The 20,482-nt window shown below is 40.8% G+C and overlaps 1 protein-coding gene across 3 annotated transcripts in view; it reads right to left on the bottom strand.

The window, feature by feature from the left end:
* lef1 (lymphoid enhancer-binding factor 1) overlaps nt 1–20,482 on the bottom strand; it is a 180,675-nt gene that overhangs the window by 60,772 nt on the left and 99,421 nt on the right. For all 3 annotated transcript variants that reach the window (XM_059965375.1, XM_059965376.1, XM_059965374.1), the window contains 3 exons: nt 14,224–14,314; nt 3,536–3,658; nt 2,299–2,461 (listed from right to left, as the gene is read on the bottom strand). In XM_059965375.1, the coding sequence (XP_059821358.1) occupies nt 2,299–2,461; nt 3,536–3,658; nt 14,224–14,314 (377 nt within the window). The remainder of the gene's footprint in view (nt 1–2,298; nt 2,462–3,535; nt 3,659–14,223; nt 14,315–20,482) is intronic.

The raw sequence follows: 20,482 nt of genomic DNA, 5'->3' as shown, positions 1-20,482 counted from the left end.
AGCAACCAGCATAATCAAAGACCCCACCCCACTTCGAACGTTCTTTTTTTCTCCCCTCTCCCATCAGGCAGAAGATATAAAAGCCTGAAAGCACATACCATCTGAATCAAGGACAGCTTCTATTCTGTTGCTATAAGAGTATCAAACCATTCCCTAGTTTGACAAGATGGATTTTTTACCTCACAATTTACCTTGCTATGACCTTGCACCTTATTGTCTATCTCTGCTCCATTTTCTTTGTAACTAACATGCATTCCGCAATCCATTAGTCTTTTACTACCCCAATTTATTGTTGTAATAAATTGATCTATATGAATGTCATACAACACAAATTATTCACTGCACCTCGGTACACGTGACAATAATAAACCAGTTTTACTATTAAATGGATCTCCTGATTTTTCTCTTCATTTAAATCAGAGAGAACGGGATGCAAAAACAGACGATATTCATAATGGTGTCTGCGAAGCTACCAGACCATCACACAAATGTAACTGCCTAACTAATGTCCTTTGCTTAGGATCTCTCTCCACCCAGTCTAGACTGCGTGTCACTCGAGACCCATGTTGTTGACTCTTAAATGTAAATCAGGGGTAATTAGGGCAAAAATAGTCAGTAAGTGCCGAGCTTGTCACTAACACACACATTGTATGTACAGAGTTCTGCATTCATTCGGAGTATTAAAAAACCATTGCTGAAGGATATAGGATCCTTCTCAACTACAGATCTCCAAATAGTCCTTTAGCTTTCAAACCTTCCCACTTTCAGACAGAAACACATATTTTTATGAAGTCCCATTTTAATTGCCACCTATCCAGAATCATCCTGATGTCTTAGGGGATTAAAAATTAATCTCCTAGAAGTGTAGAAAAGTGATGGGGAAAAGATTTATTAATTATAAGAAAATTGAAATTAGGGAAAAAGAACATTTTGAAAAGAACTATTGAATCAACTATTGAATTGGGGGCTAGATGTTATAGTTCAGTAATCAATAATCGGAATATAAGATTAATATGAGGTTGTGTGATATATGTCTCCTGACATTTTTCCCAATCAGAACTGATTGCTCTATCATATGACATCATGAGGCTTGAGCAGGTAACTTAAACATTCAGGAAACTTTCATATACAATGGTTCCTTTGTTTCATTCTCAGTTCAGCCTGCTTCACCTCCTCCACCATTCAATCTTTGACAATAGAGAAGACTGTTGCTCATGTGCCTTTCAGAATCACCCTGCAGAACAAACTTGTCAACTGAGAAGGGGGTTGTCAGTGGCACTTTTCTTTTTGTTATGTATCAAATAACAGAACAAAGGAGTATAGCCAGGGGCAGTGGTAAGTAGAGGGGCAGATATCACTTAAAAACCGACACTGGCGACTTTCACAAGATATGAAAGGCCAGAATTATGTGTGCAGGGATGCCACTGGGTTTGCGTAGGACCTTTGTGTGACCCAGCATCAGTTGCATATGGTTTATCTTTACATTGATAAAGCTGAACCAAGCTGTTTCCCTCTCTGGCCATTGCAACCACGATCAACACTCTGGGATATATGCAGCACCAATGTGCTTTGAGCAACAGATGCCACCTTTCCTTTGGAGTTTCCAAAAATTACTGATGCATCCTTTTTAAAATTGCATGTATGAAAACTTGGAGAATATTTATAGTTTACTTACAAAAACAAATGCCTTTGCGTGTTATTTTATACGGACATTTTTGGTTCATTAGTTATTCAGAGGAAGAAGATAGCTGGAGGTCAAGCACTATTTAATGAAACTCCGGAGATATTAACAACTGATCTAGTATCCAAGGGATGGCCACTTATTTAGAACTGTAGTTGATGGTCGAAAAGGGAGTGTCAGATGGTGTGAAATATTCCAATATTACTTATACTGCAAAGTAAAGCCTGTCTGAATGTGGAGTGACTCCAGGGGATCAGATAACACCCAGATTTCTACAGTATACTGTTAAGAGTATCTCCACATCTCCTTACAATACTGGAAACAGGCTTTTCCCTCAGAAACAGGCTGTAACAACACATAGGGTGTCACAATGGCCCTAGCCATGGAAAGAAACCTAAATCGGACCACTTACACCCAATGTAGGAATTTAAATCTTTTTGTGAGACAGGGGTTGTCAATGGAAAGACCAGCATGTATTTCCAATCCCAAACTGCCCTTCAGGAGGGATGGTGGTGAGTCGCCTTCCTGAACTACTGCAGGATGAAGTCTAGACTAAAATAATTTCCAATGGCTTGCTACAAAAGACGGAACTCTATTAATGCAGAATGTCTGTTTACCCTTCTGCCAAGAATCTGATTGATGGCGGCACTCTCTTTCAGTGTACACTCTGCGACCACATTTGCTCTCATCTCCTTCATGTATAACATGAAGGCATTAAGAGGCTTCTTGATGTGAGGTTTCTTGGCCTCCTGCTCTTTCCTCGTTTCATGCTGAGGTTTTCTGCAGGAAAAAAAAATACATACTGTTAACCTATCTTTCCTCTAATTTGTAATGACCAGCGTGTGCAAAAATCCTGTTCTATGCAAACTTTTTGCCCAGTAGAAACATGCGCACACTGAATAAATTCTTCAATAAAATTCTCAAACTTACAGACAAGTCATTGCAAACTCCACTTTGTCAACACTTTCCGCATCAGAAACCAGAAAAGGAAATGTGATTGTGTACAATCCTGAAGTATACTTAACAGTACCAGGAAGAGGGCAGCAACCTTTTGTGGACAGTTCAAATTCCTTTGTGTGCTAGTAGCGAAAGATGTGCGTGTGGCACATGTGCACACACTTTAGAGGAAACATTGCTTTTGACCTATGTGAAGCTTTCCCACCTTGCAAACATCCAATAAGAGATAAAATCACTCTGCATTTCCTCCAGCTTGATCAGTTTCCTAACTTAGGGAGCAACAGATGACAAGGTGAAGGCCAAATCATCCCAAAGTCTGTTCTGTCATGGAGTAAAATCATATTTGATCTGTAACTTAACTCCATCTCCCCTCCGGGCTCTTTCACTTATTAGCCTGACCTAGTATAATTCTAACAGGTTAGGCTAGAAAGAGGAACAGTTTGCATCTGTAGAAAGAGGAACATCTGTAGAAAGAGGAACAGTTTGCAGTTCTGAAGAAGGGTCTGGTAGCACAGCGGCTAGCATGAGGCTATTACAGTTTGGGATGTTCCAGAATTCAGAGTTCATTTCTGGTACCATATTGTACATTCACCCGTGACCATGCGGGTTTCCTCCAGGTGCTCTGGCTTCCTCCCACAGTCCAAAGGCAAAATTGTTAGTAGAATAATGGGTTCTTGTAAATTGTCCTGTGTGAGTATATAGGTGGGTTGCTGCTCACTGGGCCAGAGGGGTCTGTTCTGCTCTGTATCTCTAAATAAATAAAAATGATCTGAAGTGATAGTTGCTTCCCTTCTGTTTTCTGTGTCTTATTTCATATTTGCCTTCAGTGTCTTGATTTTTATTTCAGTTTCAGAAGTTTGAACGATGATTTTCAACATCTCCAAGTTATCAACTTACGTGTTCATGAGTTCAATCTCATTGTGAATGGGCTCCTGCTTGATTTGGTGGTTCTCAATGGCTGGGTGAGGAATTCCAGTTGTGTGAGGACCGGGGTGGGTAGGAACCATGGGATGTGAAAACCTGAAACAAGACAGATAAAACAAAAACCACGGAATTTACTAGAGTACAAAACCTGATAATTTAGATTTGTTTGTGAATGTGGCTAGAGTAGGAAGTGTTAGTAATAGATAAAGTGGGTGGTGTAAATCTACCATTACTTGCATAGCTCGTGTTTAAATGCAAACATGTATATCAAGCAAATATTCCCTTGTGTTCTATGGAACAAGAAGGTCTAAGGGACTTATGCTGCATTTGACTGCTTGTAAACCAACAAAAACTTGTGTCAAGCCAATTTACTAGGACACAAGTTTAATGAAACTAAGAGTGCCTTGAAAGAGGAAAGTAAGATAGGAAAATGGAGAAGTTGGGGAAGGAACTCCAAAGCTAAAAGTCATAGAATCATACAACATGGACACAGGCCCTTCAGCCCTCTATGTCTATGCTGGCCATCTAATACCTTGCTACACTAATCCCATTCTCTAGCTGTCAGCCCATAGCTATGTCTTGCCAGTTCAAGACCTTGCCTAAATACTAAGTCATAGATTATTAGAGTATGGAAACAGGTTAGGAGTGGAAAAATCATGGAAGGGTATGAGCAGGAGAGGATCTTAGCACTGAGGTACATTCTAAGAGGGAATTTGTGCAAGTTAGCAAACCTAGTGTAAGATGCTTGAAGAGAACTTTTTTACAGAATGAACACATGAATGACCCCAAGTTAATTCCAAAGTCACCAGAATGCCGAGCACCTAACTACCCCCTTGGAAGAAGCTGCACATACAAATCTTTTGGAAGTGGAATAGTGGAATAGTGCTGAGGGAGAGTGAGCTCAGGTTTCACTTGGTATAGAGGTCCAAATAAACCATGTTTTATTTGTCTAGACTATATGTGCAATGCTAATTATCATTACAGATCACCTTGCAACAACAGGCAGCCTGATTGGTCAGTCAGTCATAACTTGGGTACAGTAAGTTGTTATTTAAACAATTTCCCTTACATATATTTTGCTAGCTTCTTGCCTAATTTCAATATACAGGTATCTCTGTTATAAAACAGCCAAAATCCTCCTCTAAAGATCACAGGATATTCATTCAGGCTTGACGCTATCTGGACGAAAGACTGATCATCCATTTGTACTAACTCTTTACTTTATTTTCCCAAAGAAGGCCAGTGGCTTCTTTCTTCACAGACACTGGCTGCTCAGCTGTGAATTTTCAGCGTATTTTGTCTTTGTTTTAAACTGTTGCAGTGACAATCTGCCCAGAAAGTCAGAAAGTCAGAAACCCTTTCATAAAATGAAGTCCAATTAGTCATAGTGTCGGTAGGGGTTACAGGGAAACAAAGGGATTTCTCAACTCCTTGCCATGTTTTTCAAATTTGTAAGAGCCACCACCTTGCAGCTAAGTGGGACATTGGTTCCTAGCATATGCTTCATGAATTGGTAACTCAAACAATATTGCTATATACTCTAAAAAACAAAAAACACACAAAATGCTGGCAGAACTCATAATTCTCCAACTTCTCCCTAGCCCATTTCGCCCCAGCCTATCACTTCCCAGCTCTCTACTTTATCCCTCCCCCCACTTATTCCCCCCTCGACCATCCCATGTTACTTCACTCCTGATGAAGGGTTTCGGCCCAAAACGTCGTTATTACCTCCTCCCATAGATGCTGCCTGGCCTGCTGACTTCTGCCAGCATTTTGTGTTTTTTGTTTTTTATTTATTTCCAGCATCTGCAGATTCACTCGTGTTGCTAAATACTCTGATTATTTAGGAGGAATAAATATTTCTGTTTCATTGTCCTTATTTCTGACAAGGCATAGCATTTTTTCCCCAGACTACTATGGAAAGTGGAAGAGTGATATGGTAGTGAGAGGCATTAGAGAATGGAGAGCAAATAGGTAGCTGCAGGTTTGGTGGAATTAAGGATGGTTTAAGTTGTTTTCACAATTCTATCAGCAATCTGTTGCACAGTGATACTGTTGGGAAAGGAAATTTGATATGGGTGTTGGGTGGGGGGCGGGAGGCGGTGGAAGGGGTGTGGTGTGTACTAAGGTCCATCAGTAACGGGATGATGTCAAGCTTCCTGAGAGTTGTTGAGGTTGCACTCATCCAGGCTGGTGGAATTTTCCATCACACTCCTGGATTTTGCCTTGGATATTTCAGAAAGTCTTTGGAGTGTCAGCTACTGTGTAATTCACCATAGCATGCCCAGTCACTGACCTGCTCTTAAAACCACAGAATTTGTGTAGCTGATCCAAATGATTTTATGGTCAGTAGTGACCACAAAATATTGATGAAATATGTATCGGCTGAATGTTAAGGGTAAGTGATTAGACCTCCCTTATTGGTGATAGTCTTTGCTGGCACTTCTGTAGCATGAATGTTAGAGAACAAGTATGTAAAAGGGTCAACAGATCAGACAATGAAGAAAACAAACTTAACCAAATTCTTGGGAACCATGACAAGCGTTTGGAAAAGAGCAGGAAGAAGACAGAACCCTTTGAACCAATAAAAAACTGGCTGGTGAGACTGTATGGTTCACATGAAGATCACTGGCTTGTTTTCACTTAGCTCGGCTGATCAGAAAACCATCATGCCAATTCAAGTAACTCAGTTTGACTAGCTTAATTTGACGTGACTTTGAAAATGGACAAGTTAAAAGAAGATTTCAAATTAATATTTTGAAGCATGCATTTTTATTTTGGAGAACCTATATAGTTACGTCCCAGGTGTTTATATAATACCATTATTTTTATATCAACTTCAAAGTATAATTAAAGGATTGCATTTAATGATTAGAATTAAATTATGCCATGCTGTCTCTGCAATTTAATTCAACAGAAAAAAAACATGAAAGCTGAGCAATGGGAAAAGTTGTTTGGAGCAATTAAAAGCTAGACTATACATTGGCCTTATGTTGTTGTTTTTCTCTGTTAAAATGGATTATACTGTAATAATTGTGCTTTCAATCAGATAAAATTTCTAATTAATTTTGTTTGGTGCTCACAGCAATTTAAATATCCATACAGCAGAATAAATGTTTATTTATTTCCTATCCATTTATTTAAAAAGATCTAAAATTAACACAATGGTGTCACAATTAGCTTGAAGTCACCATCAAATTACACAACCAATTTCAACCAAACGATATGGTCACCAGAGTACTCCATGCCGTCAACACACTGATGTCTCTGCTTCTACCAATGAAAGTCTCTAGCTAGTCAGTGGCTTTCTGCTCACCACTCTCCTAGAAAGGTTAGGACCTGTCTGTTGACTAAGGATCAGTGTGAAAGTGGACAGACCATTTCCTGCCTCTATTCCTCAAAGCAGAAATGCACTGTTAAACTCTTGAGGTCCAGTAAACATGTACAATTATAATTATGACAACTGAACATACTTTTCTATTACACTCATACTTCTGTCTTCACATCTATGTTTTTTTCAACTGCCTCACCTCCTTCTGTTTCTCATTTATTTTCCTACTTCCCTTCCCCTTCCCTCTACCTGTCAAGATGCCTTCACATTTTTTTTCCTGTCTATATTACTTTCTTCATTTCCTTTTCATCTTTTCAATGTCACTATCCCTTAGTTCCTTTGTCTCCATCTCTCTCCTCATTTCTCATACACCTTCCGTACTCTCAGTTTAGCTCCAGAGTTTGGTTAGAAGTGATTGTCATCAACATCAAGACAGCCCTATGAAAATAAAGGGAATGGAGGGTATGGAACCTGTACAGGCAGAATGGATTAATTTCATTTGGGATCATGGCTTGCATAGACATCATGGGCCAAAGGGCTAGTCCCTGTGCTGCACATTCTATGCTCTACATTCTGATCGAATGTGGCACGACAAACTCTGGTAAAACCGAAGTCCGGGGGGGGGGGGGGGGATTGGGTGCAAAGTTTCAACCGACCAGAGCAAAATATAGCTGTAAAATGTTCTACACCCTCTGTACAAGAGCAGATAGTGCTTAATTTATATGTAGACATGAACAGAGTAGCACATTGATGGTCGGTGGAAGCAAATCACCTTAAAACAGGAATACTATTGGAGCTTCGCTGAGGAATATCCCCCGCATAGCCATCCATCTTCCTTCCATAAGATTAAATGTTCACTGAATTTTGCATGTTATTCAGTCAAGAGTACAGGAAGCAATTCCTTAATGCACCAACATTAAGGCTTCAGCTGATGAATGAAAATAAATATCTTTGCTATTCCTTATTATTATATCATGGAAAGCCTCGCCATCAACATGAACTGGTGAAAGATTTAACTGGACAAGGGACCTAGGGGCTAAAATGTGATTCACTAAATACCATTTTAGCATTTCGCTTCCAGGAAAGTAAACAGCATGAGGCGAAACTCTTCACTTCCGAGGGACAGCCAACAACATTCACGATGTCTGATAACATCCAGGTCAAAGCAGCTCATTTGACTAGCACCTTGATCATCTAGTTTTCCCACAGATTCTTGGCACATTTTGTCTGCAGCAGATACCATCTGGACCTTTCAACAAGTAGCTCAGAGCTCTTCAAAAGTCTGTAACCTCTACTTCCTTGGAAAAATAAGAGCAGCAACACACTCAACTTTATATATACATATTCTATTCAATCCTAACCAGATTCATTTAGTTAACTTATAATTTATCCTTCAATCCAAGGCAATTCTCTTCTAAGCTGGTGCATCTTTATTACAGGTAACATAGTATTGGTATGAACCACCTCAGGGGCATTAGAAACAGGATTTAAATGGTAACTTAGCCAGCAATACCCACATTTTATGCTTGAATAAAACTAACTCTCTCTCCAACTGCTCACCTCTCTCATACCCTGCCTCACATTTGCTGGCAGTTTTCATTCCCCTTCCCTCACCATCTTTCACGCTGTCTTTGGTTTGTCAGAGCAAGGAGTTTATTGGGATGAATGTAAGACTCCAAGCTATTGAGTGCTACGCTGAACAATTGTCATTTGACAACAATAGAATATGAAAAAGGCTTCCAAAATAACTGGTGATAATTTATATTGAAAATGGGCTATTGTAAATGATAGAAGTATTTTATCTTTACATTTTTTTCCCATTAAGTTATTTTGTATAATTTGTTGTGCTGTATTGACAGCAATATTGAACATGAACTCAGTCCTACTGAAGTTGCTCTGTACCACAACACTATGTTGTGGTTAGTGACTAGAATACTTGACAGGATCAGATGGTTGTGGGTCAAATCCCATTCCAGATACTTGACCATAAGACTCTAGATTGAGGGACTGAGGAAAACTAATGTATAAATTAAGCACTATCTGCTCTTGTACAGAGGGTATAGAACATTTTACAGCTATATTTTGAAGTAAATTCTTCCTGTGTTCTCATCAGTATTAATTCATTAATCAATAGAGTTTGTACGTTCTCCCCATGATCGTGTGGGTTTCCTCCAAGTGCTCCAGTTTCTTCCCATATTTCAAAGGCATACAGATTAGTAAATTGTGGGCATGCTATGTTGGCACTGGAATCATAGCAACACTTGTGAGCTGCCTCCAGCACAATCCTTTGTAGCAAATAATGCATTTCACTGAATGTTTTGATGTTCATGTGACAAATAAAGCTCATCTTTAATTTTCCACAGAACTGCCCACGAGAGCTTGGTGTGCACAAATCAGCTGCAGCAATTTGTGTATTATTTTACGAACAAGCTGGCAGAAATCAGCAGGTCGGGCAGCATCCGTTGAAGTGAACAGTCAACGCCTTCGTCAGGGCTGCTCGTTTCAATGATGCTGCCTGACCTGCTGAGTTCCGCCAGCTTGTTTGTAATATTATACCACAGCATCTGCAGTGTACTTTGTGTTTAGCAATTTGTGTATTGCTGGAGCAGGAGCTGAAAGCAATAGGTAGATCCAAGAGAGAAGAGGTGATTGGCAGATGGAGGAGGACAGTGTGGAAATAGTGATAGAGGATGGAAAGTGATTGGTGGAGGCAAATGATAGACTCTAATAGAAAGAAAGGATTATTGAGGTGAGGTGGGACAGCACCAGGTCCAGAAGCAGCTGCTATGTTACTATCCTTCAACCATCAGGCTCCAGAACCAGACAGGAAAACTTCACTCACCCCAACACTCAGCTGATTTAACACCCTATGGCCTCACTTTTAAGGACTCTACAACTCGTGTTCTCGATACTTATAGCTTTCTACTCTTCTTTTCTTTTTGTATTAGCACAGTTTGCAGTCTTTTGCATGTGTTGTTTGTCCGCCTCTGTCATGTGCAGTTTTTCATTGATCCTACAGTGTTTCTGTCTATTTATGACAAATGCCCACAAGGAAATGAGTCTCAAGGTAACATATGGCATATATACTTCGATAATGAATTTACTTTGAACTTTAATGGATCCTGACATTGTAAAAGGTACATAACTATAGTACTTCAATTTCAGGCTACCTACTCTCCCTCTGTCCCTTTTTCCTCTTCCCCTGATTGGCCCATACAGACCCAGTAACCCACCTGAGCTCCCAATCACCCTGTTCCTTTCCCCTCACCCATCCACTCCACCTGCCAATCACCCACACACTCCTCCCACTGGTTCCCCTCCTCCCCACCCCCTTTATCTGGTTTCATGATCCGCCTTCCTTTCCAACAGGTTCCAGCATCTACAGTCCTTTGGTGTCTCCACCAATCTCTATTTCCACTTTTTCCTGTCCATCCTCACCTGGATCCACCTATGCTTGCCAGTTCTTGCCCCACTCCTTCCCCTTGCCTACTTTTACACAGTATCTCCCCTCTGTTCTTCAGTCCAGGGGAAGGGTCTCAACCTGAACTGCTGCCTGTCCATTTCCCTCCACAGATGCAACCCAACCCACTGAGTTGCTCCACCAACTTGTTGCACCTTATATACTTTTCCTTTCTACCCAGATGAGGCAGGGGAAGAGGAAACAGACTATACAATAAGATATTAGTGGGGCCATGATGGTAGATAAGCAAAAGGAAGTTCATTCACAAGTAAGGCAGTTGCTTGACCTTTTATCTAAAGTGCCTCACAGCTGTCTTTCACTCATGCTGTCAGTCTAGATATGAACGTGGAAAGAGGAGCTCCTGTTAGCTCAGACTGGCTGAATCCTTTACTGGTTGGATGCACAAGCTAACCCTGGTCAGGTAGACCCAAAACAAGCAGCTGGTACTTGTTTTTGCAGTATTCAATTCCCTTAGTAGCAAATGACAAAGATTTCTGCTTGTAAGATGTCATCAAGCACAACTGTAAAAACTCTCAAAATCAGCTGTTAGTCCAAGTAAATCGTATTAAAGATTCTGAATTCAAATAATGACATACTTTCAATTAACTTCTTTGACACTATCTGATGTACAAGCATGATTTTGTATGGCAAAATTACATCCGGCACTATGTGTCTAAAAGAACCTATGTGTCTATCTGAACAGAATGTGTGAACTTTAGTGAAGGCATATTGCTGTGAAAGGTTACGGAGGGGTTCTCATTATTTGCTTTATTGGGTACAGTTCTGGAGAGTGAAGGGATCTGAGATATTCAAAGAGGTGACAGCCAGAGGATAGTTAAGTGTTTTTGGACAATAGAAAGGGCTGGACTGGCTGGACTTAATGGCCTTTTCTCTGACCTTATACTAAAAGCAGAAAACAGACACATAACTAAGCACCAACTGTTTTACACAGAACCCCGTGGAAATAAAAATTGGGCACCGTGTGGAAAATATTGCAGCTTGGCTAGCACATAGTGTGCTCTGCATTAGTGAGTGCCTGTGTGGGTGTGAGTGTCAGGGGGTGTGTGTGTGTGTGTGTGCACGCGCGCATGTTTGTGGTATGTGCATATGTGTGTGTTTTTGTGTATGTGTGTGCGTTTGTGGTGTGTGTGTGGGTGTGTGTCTATGAGAAGAGTTATTAAGTGAAGCCTCCAGACATTGGACTGAAATGTTTACTCCACCTTGAAAAACTAATGAAATTAAGGCTGGAGAAGGTGTAAGATATAAAGTATGTGGACGAGTATTCTACACAGAAGCTTTTGGTATTACTAACACAGTTCATTTAATAACGTTCTCACAAAGACCTATAACATGGGCTTGGAATCAGACACATACAAGTATTAATTACACTTTTGCTAACTCTGAAAAATAGTGGAGAGGAAAGATAAAGAAATGAAGTTGAGGATTAATTGTAAGTTGGTGGGTAAACGTTTGACCTACTAGGTAGATAAGGAGTTAACAAAGCTTATGTAAAACAATAAGTTAGAAGAAAGAGAGGAGACCTTATAAAATCATATAAAATTATGTAAGGGAAGATAAGATAGAGGAATGAAGGTTGTTTCCACTGATACGTGAGACTAGAACTAGAGGACATAGCCTCAAGATTCAAGGGAGTAGATTTAGGACAGAGATGAGGAGGAACTACTTTTCTCAGAGAGTGGTGTATCTGTGGAATCCTTCGCCCAATGAAGCAGAGGAGGCTACCTCAGTAAATATATTTAAGAAAAGGTTGGAGAGAGTTTTGAATAGCGGGGGAATTAGGGGTCATGGGGAAAAGGCAGGTAGGTAGAGATGAGTCCATGGCCAGATCAGCCATGATCTGATTGAATGGCTGAGCAGGCTCGATGGGCCAGATGGCTGACTCCTGTTCCTATTTCTCTTATGTTCTTATATTTTTATGTTGTAACGCTTAGTAACTTTACATAATCAATCATTATGCATGGTCAACTTAAATACAGGACTATACGTGACTACGTACATGTCAGAGATATTTGTATTGCAATAAGTATCATATAAATCAATATGAATATATTTGATCATGAAAATAGTGTATCTCATTCAAACGGTTTGTTTTAACATCAGAAGCCTTCACTTTCATGGTATTATTACACTATATCTGTCTAATATTCATACAGTATCTAAAGTTTCCCATGCAACATAGGGTTAAGGTATCAAAGCATACAGTATGTGCCTACCTTTACATTGGCTACAGGCACTGGCATGGACCCAGCTATGCCTGTCTTTACGTCAGAGACGTGGAACTGTCTATGCTCCAATCCTACACTGGTAAAGCTCCCCAACGGTTTCTCCGTTGCATTGACAACTGCATTGGTGCTGCTACTTTTACCCAAGCTGATTTTGTCAATTTCATCAACTTTGCTTCCAGCTTCCACCCTGTCCTCAAATTTACTTGGGCCTCTCTCTCCTTTCTTAATCTCTCTGTCTCTATCTCTGGAGACAGAATATCGTCTGCCATATTTTATAAATCCACTCGCTTCCAAGATATCTTGATGACTTATCCCTGCAACTGTGCCTGCCCCTACATCTCCTCCTTCAACATCATTCAGGGCCCTAAACAGTCCTTCTAAGTGAGGTGGTGCTTCAGCTGAGAGTTTGCTGGGGTCACTTATAGCGTCTGGTACTGCTGGTGTAACCTCCTCTACATTGGTGAGACTCAATGTAGATTGGGGAAACACTCCATCAAGCACCTTTGCTTTGACTACTGCAACAACAAGGATCTCCCAGTGGCAGCCAATTTCAGTTCCACTTCCCATTCCCACACCTAAATGTCTGCTGCCACAAGGACACCAAATGCAATTTGGTGGAGCAACACCCATATTCCCTCAAAAGTCTCCAACCTAATGGGACGAACATTAATTTCCCTGTTTTCCAGTCACCACTCCCCTCTGTTCCCCTTTCTTTTGTTTTCCCTCTTTCTGGTGGCCCTGCTTTTCCTCTCCTCACCTACCCTGATGACCTGCTCATCTTCTCTCTGGTCCCCACCTCCTTCCCTTTGTTCCATGGTCCACTGTCCTATCAGGTTCCTTCTTCTTAGCCTTTTACTTTTCCACCTATCCCCTCCTAGCTTCTTAGTTCATCTCTCTTTGCCCATCCACCCACCTTACCCCGCACCTACTTTCACCTATCACCTGCTCACTTGTATTCCTCCTCCTCCCCCCACCTTTTTTTTTCTGGCTTTTAACCCCTTCCTTTCTACTCCTGTTGAAGGGTCTCAGCTTCTCCTCCATAAATGCTGCCTGACCTACTGAGTTCCTCCAGCATTTTGTACATATTGCTCAAAATTTACAGCTCGTGCACAATCTCTTGTGTCTCAGTGAAGCATTATTTGTGCCATTTTTACAAATTCAAGATATTTCTGTTATGGCATACTTTGAATTCAGACAGCAAAATGGTTAAAAATAGTTTGTCTGAAGACATTACAAGTTATAATTTGATGATCCATCTAACAAAAATAGATGGGTCCAAACCTAATATTGTCCTAGTGTGTACAGGTCAAGCAAACTAAGCAGTGTGATTCACTCCAAAATTGTATCAAGGAGCTTTCCATATTTGTCCTAATATTTTGTGGTCATTTCATTATTACCTGGGTTGTGTTTTGAGATTATCTAGATTGCCTCGAACGTTTACTCAAGTTTTGATGTGAAATTACAGCCAATAACCAGTCACAATGCTTTCCTCTTTAAATTTAGCGATTAAAGTCTTACAATGGTGGGAATGCCGTGTCAATTTCAAAGTCTCAAAAACTGCTTAAAAGAAAAGAGGGGGACTTGCAGCCAACTTGCTTAAGTTCAAAGAAAACCAAAGGCTTACCAGCCCAGAGGAGGTGTGAGCTGTCCGACAGCACCTGGAGACAAGGGATAGAAGGTGGGGATATCAGGGCCTGGGGGATGTCTGTGCATGCCTGGAAGGGGAAAGAAGGGTGCAGGTGAGTCAACTCAAGCATATTAGATTTCCACAAGTCATTTCAGCACAATTAACTAAAATGAATAGGATGAGCATTAGACAAGGTATAATCAGAAATTGTCTTTTCAACTCTTTTCTCAACACACAGCCACAATTATAGTGAAGTTAATTATTTATGAAACAACTTTATTAGAATGGATAGCCATCTAAACAAATAAACTCTAAGTACTTTAAGCATTAATAAATAAGGAATTCCATTAATGTTACTTCTGGATTAATCTGTTTCTCCTCAGTTATCAATAACCTCTTCATTCACCTGACTAAGAGAACTAGAATCAACATTATTTATGCTTTCAAGATAATTATTCTTTCCATATGCAAACCTCTGAATAGGATTAGATAACCCATCAGTTTATCTTCCTTCATTGGGTTTTGGGATTTCAATTCAAAGTACTTCCAGAAATAACATGAAAATGAGGTTTTATTTTCTCCTTCATAAATAATAAGAGCAAGGAAAGGCCAATCAACTCCTTAAGCTTTTGACTGCTCAGCAAGATTGTGACTGTACCGCTGCCTCAGAACTATTTTCCTGCTTTATCCTCACTTACCTTGGTTCCTCAAACATCCAAAACTTTAACAATCTTAGTTTTGAATGAAATCAAACTGTGTAACCAGTCACAGGGTTATACAGCTGAGAAACAGTTCCTTCAATCCAATTAAGATGCCAATCAAAGGGCTGCAGTAGAGAATTCTGAAGATTTGACATCCTCTGTGTAAAGAAATTTCTCCTTTTGAGATTGTAAACACCGTAGTTCAGGACCTTCTCAGTCATCCTTCCCATATAGCCTGGTCCTCTAAGAATGTACTAGTATTTGTACTAAATTACCCCAAGATTGCACAGCCAGTTCCATTTCAGAATCAGAATCAGAATTACGTTTAATATCACTGGCAAATGTCATAAAATTTGAAAACTTTGCAGCAGCAGTACAATATAGAAAAAAACTGAATTACAGTAATTATATATGTGTGTGTGTGTGTGTGTGTGTGTGTGTGTGTCTTAAATAGTCAAGTTAAAATAAATTGTGCAAAAACAAAAATAACTGTATTAAGTTAGTGTCCATGGGTTCAATGTCCATTTAGGAATCAGATGGCAGAGGGGAAGAAGCTACTCCTGAATCGCTGAGTGTGTGCCTTCAGACTTCTGCACCTCCTTTCTGATGGGTAGCAATCACAGAAGAGGGCATGTCCTGTGTGATGGGGATCCTTGAAGACATCTTTGATATGACAGATGTTAGTACCCATGCTTAGTCAGTCTTTTGACAGTTGACAACAGAAGAAGCTGAAAGGCCTGTTCCTCTGTGGTATTCTTCTGTTACATCGTCAGTATGCCCAACTCCCTGACTTACTGAGCAGACATTCTATTCCATTGGCAGACAAGATTTAAGGATGTTCTTCAAACCTCCGTGAGAAAGTACAACATCTCCATCAGCTTTTAGGAATCCATGTAAAGAAGCAATGAATGGTTTGGAGAGCTACAAGTTAAATGCATTAGGAACAAACAGATGTGTGCGATGAATCCTGGAAGGAGTGTATCATCTCCTAAAGAACCCATCCATGCATCCCATCATACATCTTCTGCTCCACCAGAGGCAAAAACTGCTGGTACCGCATAGGCCCTTTCAGTCAGCTAAAAATTTACAGAACTGGAGTGGAAATGTCACCTTTCACCTCCAAGGACCAGCTAAGAAAAAGCCATGATAATTTGAAATCCTCTTAATCATCTCTTAACCAATAATCAGTCCAAACTCATTCTTAGCTAAGCAGAGTGGCCTGCGAGTCACTTTTTGCTATGCAGACACTTGAGATATGTGAGGCAGAATAGGTTACAGATAAGTAACATAATTATCCCCTGTCTTTATCTATTCACTCAGTGGCTACTTTATTTGGTACCTCCCATGCCTAACAATGTGGCCTCTGAGTCTATCTTCCTGCTTTTCTGCTCCTGCAGCTCACCCACATTAAGGTTTGACAGTTTAGGCATTCAGAGATGCTCTTCTGCACATTACTGTTGTAACATGTTTCTATTAGAGTTATTGTCACCTTCCTGTCAGCTTGAACCAGACTGGCAATTCTTCTCTGACATCTTTTATTAACAAGGCAGTTTCACCCACAGAACCACTGCTTACTGGATGTGTTTTTTTTTGTTTTTCACACCATTCTCTTTCAACTCGAGAGACTGTTTGTGTGAGAAACTCCTAGGAGATCAGCAGTTGCTCAAACCACCCCATCTGGCACCAACAATCATTTCACGGGCAAAGTCACTTAGGTCACATTTCTTCCGCATTCTGATGTTTAGTTTGAGCAACAACTGAGCCTCGTGACCATGCCTGCATGTTTTTATGCATTGTGTTGCTGCCACGATTGTCTGATTAGTTAGTTGCATTAACGAACAGGTCTACCTAATAAAGTGGTGGCTACAGAATGTATATCCTTTGACCAAAGCCACTAAAAATTGATTATCTGATATTATTATATTGGTGAATTACATTCAGTCCAGGACTAGGTGAAGACTCTTGATCCAAAACATCAACTGTCCATTTCGCCTCACACATGCTGCCTGACTCCCTGAGTTCCTCCAGCATCTTGTGTGTTGCTTCAGATTCTAGCATTCTCTTGCAGTATTTTGTGTTTCCGTTATTACATTGCTTTGTGAACTTGCTTTGTGCAAACTGGCTGCCCTACATCCAATGTTACAACAGAGATTACACTTCAAAACTGTACAATTTGCACTTGAGTTCTTTGGAACGTCTGGAAATCGTTAAATGATGCAGGATTCAACACAAAATATCAACAGTTCCTGTAGACACTGTTCGACCCCCTGAGTTCTTCAGAAGATTGCCATTTCAACTACTGTACATAAATGTAAATCTATCTCCTTTCCTTTACACAGGTGTTTCCTGGCAGAGACATTATTTTCTAAGAAAAGTCAATTAAACGGAATAGCAGCTTGCAAGATTGATAAAAACTGAATATAATCCTTTAAGCTTTCTTGACATCTTTTAGTAATTTATACAAAGGAATGTATTCATCGGCAAAATAATTGCAGGAGAGAAATTGTAGGAGTTAAGAAGGAAACCAAAACAGATCTTTTCTGTAGCAAAACAATCCTAACTGAATTTTTATAGGCTGCAGCTTGCTACAATTATTTTCATTTTCTCTTCTTGATAGATGTGACGTCTTAATCTTCACTAATGAGTGTGTCACCTAGTTATGAAAGGGTGTATCAGTTTGCCTTTTCATGCTTTGTCACAGCACTGTGTGTGCAATGGAAGAAAATAAAAATTCAATTCTAATTTTCCTGGCATTTGCAACCGTTTCCTTGTTACTATTCCCTAAAGGAATCAAAATTAAAATGCCGAATTTCTCCGACTGGCTGGAAAAAAGACACATGCACATGTATGTGCGCACGCACACACACACACACACACACACACACACACGCACACACACACACACACACACACACACACACACACACACACACACACACACACACTCTCTCTCTCTCTCTGACAAGGCCATTGAAAGCAACGACTTTGACACTTAGAATGCTAAATTAAATCTTCTGTTGGCATGTTGACAATCTGAAATGAATGATTTCAACTTCCGAGCTTCCCAGTACAATTGCTTTTCAGTTCCCTGTTTGTGATTCCCAGATACAGAGAAAGGAATACACACTGCCTACAAAACATTACAAGGCTGGTTGTCAGTTTTCTCTCTTTCAAGACATGGGGTTTTCCACCACCTGCAACTTTACAGGATCAGCAGTTAATTAAGAACCATTTTCAGTCCCTTAATGCTAACACTTGATATGATTCATTTGCCTCACGATTGTCACTCCGGCTCATACTAAGCTCTTCATCAAGCTGATTCCTTAGGGCTTCAAGGTCAAATAGTTTTGCATGTGTAGTATTTAACATCCAAAGCTCTGCCGGGAGAACTCTCTCTGCTGACAACCCACGAACACGAAGCCCTAGTGCTTTCAGAAGTGCCTGGTAGGATTAAAACAGGGTTTTAATCCCAAACAGACCTTTGCATTTTATGGTATACCTGAAAATGTCCCCCTAGGAAGTCCATAGATGGCAGTGATTTCTCATATTAAATTCCCCTTCCCCCATAGTGCCAACATCTTCTTCCTGCTAGGCAACTGCCTGTGAATGAACCCATATCAGGCCACCTTGGACCATAAAATAACAGAATCCATCCCGCACCAAGGGAGGATATTTGGCCATCATGTCCTTGTCACCTCTCTATGGCTTACTCCCTTCCCCAGGCATTGATTGACTGATTTAAAAGTACTTCCCTCAATTCCATTCCGAAATTTCTTTCCATTATCCTTCGAGTCAGTGAGTTCCAGTCTGACGAGAAGAAGGAGCATTTCACCTCAGAGTATACTACAATTATTAATGAGCATTTCGTCCACCAATCAACAGCACAGTTACAAGTGCAATGGCCAACTCTCATCCATTGATCTTGTGCGGACATTTATTTCTACATTGTTCCATTAAGTGGGTCTCACACTACTGGGAGAACAGAACAGGCCATTTTTGGAAGGGTGCCACTAATGAACTGCTGCTGGGATTGATACTTGCAATTCACATCAGTGGTTTGGACGAGTGGACCAAGGGTAATTTATTCAAGCTTGCCGATGATCTGATGATACTAGGCTGGGAACCAACGTGAGTTATAAGGAGACTGTGGGGGTGGGGGTGGCTTTTGGAGAATACTTACAGGTTAAATGAGTATGCAAGGACATGGGGGGTAGATATGATGTGGAAAAATGTGAGCTCATTCATCTTGAGGCAAAAGAATATGAAGGCAGAGACTTTTTTAAAGTCATTAGGGACTGTAAGGTCCTAGTGTTCTGAGGGACGTGGGTGGCCCAGGTGCCACCCTGCAGGTGCAACAAGCAGTTAGGGAAGTAAAAGAGATGTAGCCATTTATTGCAAGAAAAGTTGAGTGCAAGAATAAAGATGTTTTCGTGAAATTACAGGTATATCGGGCCTTGTCACGACTGCACCTGGTGCATTGTGTACAGATCTCATCTCTCTACCTAAGAAAGGATATACTTGAAAAAGAAGGGGTGTGACAAGGTTAACCAGATTGATTCATGGGATGGGTGGGGAGGCTTTCATATTCCATAAATATCTTCTTATGATGTTAGGAGCTTATGAGGATGTTGGCACCCAACGGTGACTCCTTTGCTTGCATCTTTGGAAACAGCTTTATTTCTATATTTCATATCTGTTTTTTCCCCTTTCAAGGCTCTTTTGAAGACCCTGACCTGGAGTTACATGCTGACTTTGGTTCTTTGCGGGAATGGGGCCCCCTCTCAGGGCCTGACGACCAGCTGCTTTTTGATATGCCTAGGACACGGCTTGGAGGACGAGCGTGCTTTCAGGGTGCTGGATTGTTGTTGTTCTGGAGGTGGGTGGACTCAGGGCTGGTGCCGCTGCCTGATGTGTCATGGGAACACATGGAAGATCATCGGCAGCGAACTGGCTGCTGGCTCTGTGCCCAGGGACCCAAGTTCTTTGGCACACAGACTTTTAACATAGTAAATCAGCGAGTTCTTTTGTTATTTCTCCCCTCTCGCTGTGAAACGGGGACACCTCTTTTTCCCTTACTGGGGGGGGGGAAGAGAGGGGGAGGGAGGGAGGGAGGGAGGGAGGGAGAGAGAGAGGGAGAGAGAGGGAGAGAGAGAGAGAGAAGAGAGAGAAGAGAGAGAGAGCCTGTGGTATGTCGAATACCGGGTGAACGAGTAGTCTTTGGGACACTGCAAATCTGCGTCTTTATTGATGCTTTGCCGCATGCTTGAGTGCTCGGTGGGGTGTGCCATTGCTTTGCTCCTACTTGTGAATGGGAAGGGGGAGTTGGGGGGTATTGGGGATCTTTGCTGTCATTGCCTTGCTGTTGCTTATGAGTGGGAAGGGGGAATTGGGGGGTGTTGGGGATCTGACATTTAACTGTTGTTCATTCTTTGGGGCATTCCTTTGTTTTTGTGGATGTGAAGAAAAAAGAATTTCAGGGTGTATATTGTATACATTTCTCTGACATTAAGTGTACCTATTGAAACCTATTTAAACATAAAAGAAAGGCATTTAGC

The sequence above is a fragment of the Hypanus sabinus genome, chromosome 3 (assembly GCF_030144855.1).
Source record: "Hypanus sabinus isolate sHypSab1 chromosome 3, sHypSab1.hap1, whole genome shotgun sequence".
Lineage (NCBI taxonomy): Eukaryota > Metazoa > Chordata > Chondrichthyes > Myliobatiformes > Dasyatidae > Hypanus > Hypanus sabinus.
The sequence above is the reverse complement of the archived record's forward strand: the minus strand, read 5'-3'. Positions and strand labels throughout refer to the sequence as shown.